This window comes from Lontra canadensis, unplaced genomic scaffold (genome assembly GCF_010015895.1).
Source record: "Lontra canadensis isolate GAN:19392208 unplaced genomic scaffold, GSC_riverotter_1.0 scaffold5, whole genome shotgun sequence".
Taxonomy (NCBI): domain Eukaryota; kingdom Metazoa; phylum Chordata; class Mammalia; order Carnivora; family Mustelidae; genus Lontra; species Lontra canadensis.
The window spans coordinates 25,227,132-25,233,131 of NW_022630999.1; the positions used below are offsets into that span (position 1 = coordinate 25,227,132).

The 6,000-nt window shown below is 38.7% G+C and overlaps 1 protein-coding gene across 1 annotated transcript in view; it reads right to left on the reverse strand.

The window, feature by feature from the left end:
* Positions 1-1,858, reverse strand: part of ATP10B (ATPase phospholipid transporting 10B (putative)) — a 99,252-nt gene extending 97,394 nt beyond the window's left edge. The window contains exons 1-2 of the mRNA XM_032851724.1: positions 1,560-1,858; positions 376-570 (exon numbers count right to left, since the gene is read on the reverse strand). Coding sequence (XP_032707615.1) covers positions 376-570; positions 1,560-1,834 — 470 coding nt within the window. The 5' untranslated portion in view covers positions 1,835-1,858. The remainder of the gene's footprint in view (positions 1-375; positions 571-1,559) is intronic.
* Positions 1,859-6,000: the final 4,142 nt, after the last annotated feature.

The window sequence follows — 6,000 nt, forward strand, 5'->3', positions numbered from 1 at the left end:
ACTATTAATAATATAGCATTCTTGTATTTAATAATTTGAGTGCTTATACATGTTAAATTAAGGTATGTAAATCTCAATATCACTGACATTATTTGTTGTGGACAGCTGTCCTGCATGGCGTAAGATGTTTAGCATCATCTTTCTGCCTTTATCCACTACATGCCGTTGGCATTTTCCTTCGCAATATGGCAGCGAAAAATGTCTCCAGGCATTGTCAAATGTTCCCTCCTGGGAAAAACTGCCCTGGTTGAGAGTCACTGAATTAAGTGAACTTAAGAAAATAAAATGTGAGAAGAGAGACCAATCCTTTGAAAAGGCTGGTGAATATGTATAACCTATTTGCAAGAAAGCAAACAGAAGAGTGATTTCTCTTACCTTTCATATATCCAGATGTTGGAGCAGTTGATCTCTCTGTCAAAACGATGTCTCTTGAAGTCCTCCATGCCATCCTTGACCATGATGATAAACAGCACAATGGCCAATGGTAACATGGTGATTTCTCTGTGGAAAACTTCCATGGAGGGTATCCAGTTCAGAATCACCAGGAACAGGAAATAGAGGTTAGCCCATCTGGAAGGAGCAAGCAAAGTGTGAGGGAAAACCACGGAGAGGAAAATATACTCTCCTCATTCCTTCTTCCCTACTGTTGGCCCTTACCAACAGAAATGATATTCTCTTTCAGTGTCACCTGGAATTATGGTAATTGGGCCTTTTAGCCAAATCAGATACATTCAAACTTGAAGTGTTCACTAGTTGTGTGACCCTCTGGAGCTTGTTTCAACTTGTATAAAAGGGGGATAGTACTATCTACTTTTAAGGGCTCATATAAATATTACAAAGGATAATATTTGTTACATACACAATAGAGGGTTCTCAGTCATGGTACTTGCTCAATAAATGATAGCTTGTAATAGTAATTACAAAATTTAGGATGATAGCTTGGTATGTATTTTGCTTTATAAATAAAAGATGATCTTGCATATATTATCTTGAAAGTATGGCTTACATTTTTAAGTCTTCCAAGTGCATTTTGCTCCTTCTTGCCACTATGAAGTTCTGTTGGCAGGAACATTCCCCTGGCTCCCTTCCTGACTTCTGTTTTTATCCAGTTAATGTATTCTCTTCTTTCAGGTTACTTCAATTCAATTGTCACTTCCTCCTGGAAGTCTTTCCTGACTTTCTTAACTAGGCCAGATCTCCCTCCTATTCACTCTAAGATCACCATATACCTCTCCTTGGAAGTATCTCTCTAAGTTCTAATTTTATATCAATTTATGTAATTCTTAAAATTAATGCCTATCTCTTCTACTAGAAAATAGTCAGGACAATCCCTCTCTTTTCTTCCCCTCATGTATCTCTAGCAGCTAATGCATGGCCTAACACAGAGTAGAATCTAATATTTATCTAATGAATGAATGAGCAAATGAATGACAAGTCTTTTCAAGGTTTATGCATTTGGATATTAAAGGCTAAGTGGCCCCGAGGGCAGCATCTTTGTTTCAGAAATACTAGCAAATACTTGGTTAAAGCACATATTACTTGGCCAACTGGTTGCATACCTATGAAACTGCTCAAAGAGATTCTGAGGCAGGAAGGTGAGGAAGGTATATTTGGTCGTGCAGATTCTGTTGCCAGAGTATTTCCTGGAGACCGCTGCCCAATCTTGGTGGCACATGCTGTTGTTGGGGAACACAACCCGCTGCTGTGTCAGGTTGTAGCTTTGCCTTCTTCTAGCTTGGGACAACAGAGGTGTGGCTTCTGATGGAGACTGGGGGAGGCCATCTCTGACTCGCCACTGCCACCGGTGCCAAGATGAGTCCACTGAGAGGGCCATTTCTGATAGCAAGCTACGGTCTGAAAATAGACACAGGCAGTTGCCATGGTCAGAAGAAAATAAGTGGTATATTGGCTCACCCACTTGTTTACCCATCCATCCAAGGTAGATTCTGGGATACAATATGAACCAAAAAGGTTCAATCCCTATAAACCATATGTTCAAGAGTGAGAGACATAAAGAAAATAATCATATAAATAATACACAACTAGCACAGTGGTAAGTACCATGAAAGCATTTAAGATGGGGGGAGGGTGCTGATGACCTTGTTCAGCCTATCAGGAAAGGTATAGCCCAGTGGGCTACGACCCCCAGAGGTCAGAATGTGATCTGTGATTTGTTCCTAACACTGAGCTGTCCCTTCATCTTCACAGTCTTCAGTGTCTTCACTATAATATGAGGAAAACTAGTCTTATTCTACCTTTTTCACAAGCTTTTTGTAAGGAGTGAATTAAATAGTACATAAAAATATGCTGAGTCATATCTTAAAGGGAAGGGTGTTCTCTATCTCTAAAATTCTCTGGTACAGATATTTTGGAGAACTTTGTTTGTGGTCAGAACCTCAAATGAGAGCAATAGGTGGGACAGAGGAGATAGTTTCTTTCCTAGGAAACTTTGGCCTAAGGTGACTGTGCTGTACAGAATGTCGTTCCGGGGACATCACCTTTTTTTTTTTTTTTTAATGTGGCTGACTGGGTGTGAGGGTGGGACACCCTTCTCTTCCTCTCCAACTCCATTTTGTGGTTTCTGAAACTGAGCACTTTTTCAGATGATTCTCCTAGATGGGGGACAAAGTACTGCTTTATCTAGGATATTCCGGTTCCTGAGCTCTTTTAATGGAACCTATAAATAAGACTTCAAGTTTCCCTCTGGCCATTCTTACTTAAAGACCCTGAAGGATTTTATTCAAAGACATCCTTTGTAAGAAGTTGCATATAATGGGGCTTCTCACTTAGGCTCACAGGATGATTTTCTTTTGAATAAATAGACCAGTAAACATCAGGTATTATTTATCTTACGATGACAACCTCACCTGTCATTGACAATATGGTTCTTTAAAGGAGAAAAAGTTCCATTTCTAGTTTAAATGGTAATATTTTACCTTCCTGATGCCCATATGATCTGACCCTTATCATAATTCTCCTCATGAGTTTAATCAATCCAAATGATTTTCAATCCAGAAGAGCTCTTCAGAGTCTTAAGTGAGCCCTTGTAGCAAGCATGAAAAAATAAATGCAATTACTGATGCCCATCATAATGTGACCAAAAGCAATATTATGACATATGATAAGCCAGAAATAATATCGTATATCTTCTTTCTCATTATAAAAAAATGTTCCTTTCAAGGATTTTTTTTTTATTATTGTAAAAGAAAAGGAAATGAAAAGATAATTCATGAATAGGGTTGAAAATGCAAATGAGAAATCTTGCCGTGCCTAATGCCATACATATCAGGCTTCTCTCAATTTTAGGCAATAAGGACTTTAAAAAGGAAGACTGAATTGATATGGGAGATGCAGGTATTTTAGGTAGGGTGGTTTAAAAAGTCCATTTTTCATATCCTATCTTTTGCTTTTCTTTATTCACACTGTAAAATAAACTTTCTTAAAAATAAAACAGATATAAAATGGATGCTAAACAAGTAGATTTAAGTTTGATGAAGAAGTGAATATTTCCATAGTTTCAAAATATCTTTCCCCCAAATTATTAATTACAATAGTAAAAAAAGAATCATTGTAGTAAAGAAACATGGCAGGCACTACCTAATCTAAGAGATTAAAGCAAAATCACCAATATGGTATAACCTGACATTCTGTGCCTCCTGTTATGATGTACCAAGGACATGGCATCATCTCTGTGGTAGTCACAAGGAAACACTGAAAGGCCTCAAGCTGGGGATTATTTTACAAAATAATCAGCTTACCTTAAAGGTATTAAATGTCAAAGATCAAAAAAGGCAGAGGAACTATTTCTGATTAAAACAGACTAAAAAGGGGCTCCTAGGTGGCTCAGTCAGTTAAAGGGCTGCCTTTGGCTCAGGTCATGAACCCAGGGTCCTAGGATTGAGCCCCACATCGGGTTCCCTGCTCAGTGGAGAGCCTGCTTCTTCCTCTCCCTCTGCCTGCCGCTCTGCCTACTTGTGATCTATCTCTCTCTAACTCTCTGTCAAATAAAAAAAATAAAATAAAATCTTAAAAAAATAAAAAAAAAATAAAACAGACTAAAACGATATGATAATTAAGTGTAATGTGTGATCCCGGGTTGGATCCTGGCCTGGGGGGGATAATATAGGTATAAAGGACATAAATGGACAATGCATAAAATTTAAAAATTATTTGAAGATTAGTAATAGCATTTTGGTAATGTCAAATTTTCCTATTATAATAATTATATTGTGGTGATATAAGAAAACGTTCTTGTTCCTAGAAAATTCATCCTAAAGTAGTTATGGGTAAAGGGGCAAGATGTTTCAGTGGTTCAGAAAATAATGTCCATGTTTGTATATGTGTGTGTATACATATATACATATACATACTTAGCTAGGTAGGAAGGTTGTGCAGGGGTGTTCCATGGAGAAGAACTGGTTCTAGAAACAAACAAAAGTTCATAGGAGTGTCCTATAGAGCACATGAAGTATGGGACAAAGAACAAGGGTTGAGGCTGGAGGGCCAGACAAGGACCAGATGGCTTGTCAAATATTTTATTTATTTATTTGACAGAATAAGAGAGAGCACAAGCAAGGGGAGCAGCAGAGGGAGAGGGAGAAGCAGGCTCCTCATTGAGCAGGGAGCCCGATGTGGGACTCAATCCCAGGACCCTGGGATCATGACCTGAGCCTAAAGCAGAGGCTTAACCAACTGAGCCACCCAGGAACCCTTTATTTTATTTTTTTTAAAGATTTTATTTATTTATTTGACAGAGAGAGAGAGCATAAGCAGGGGGAGCAGCAGAGGGATAGGGAGAAGCAGGCTCCCCACTGAGTGGGGAGCCTGACCAGCTGGCTTGTTAAGGCTGTTGTGGGGAGAGTAGAATGGAGTCCTGAAGAGTTTTAGGCAGGGAAAGCACCTGACCAGAGCGGTGAATCCCAGGCTTTGCTCTGCCAGAAACTTACTGGAATGGGTTGGGTGGGGCCAAGACCCTGTTGGGACAGCTGTTCCTTAACCCACTGTTTACTCATTCTTCCAAGTAAGCAAGTTCTTTCGAAAAGTAGATCAGGAAACTAGGCGGTATTTTGTAATCCTTTTATCTGCGGTGTGGTTTATTACTGCTTGCCTAGAGGGAGGGCCCTGTCTGAAGCAACTCTGTAAGGTCCATCAGTTACAAAGTCTTTTCTCTCCTAATTTTCTGAAATGGTACCTCCCACTAACAATAAGCTTGAGAAGTTTCTAGTTTTGCTAATTCCTACTCCGATCCCTCTGGCTGGAAGTAGTAATTCCTTCTAGCACCACTATCATTTTCCCCTGGGCAGAATGTCCTCTAGATGGTAGGGGGTACATTTCTATTTGGTGGACCATTAGCCTAACGTACTGAGTTAATTACAGTTAATTACAGTTTACTGAGAAATCCTGTTCCCCAACTTTCTCCATCTAGCCTGGCCCACATTCCAATTAACCCTAGGCCTTTACTTTTTTATTTTAACAAACCAAGGAAACCCCATCTTCAGCAAATCCCATTTTCACTGTTAAGGAGTCAATCAACCAGTCATTCTTCGAACCAAAAAATACTTATTGAACTCTTGTTTTGTACTAAGTGAGTAAAACCTACACATCCATTTCTTTTCTTCTGGAACTTGCACTTTAGTGAGGCACTCAAAAGCTAAACACACACTCATAGAAATAAATGTAAAGTTGATCCTTGAACAACATGGGTTTGAAACACTTGTGTGCACTTTAATGTAGATTTTTTTTTCAATACAGAACAGTACTGTAAATGTAATTTATGATTTTTAAAATATTTTTTTCTCGAGTTTACTTCATTGTAAGAACAAAGAATATAATACGTATGACATACAAAATATGTGCTGATTGACTGTTTATGTTATCCAAAAGGCTTCCAGTCAATAGTAGGTTATTAGTAGTTGTTTTTGGAGAGTCAAAAGTTATATGTAGATTTTGACTTGTGCTTATTCTTTTGACTGTGCGGAGTGTCTGCACCCCTAACCCCTG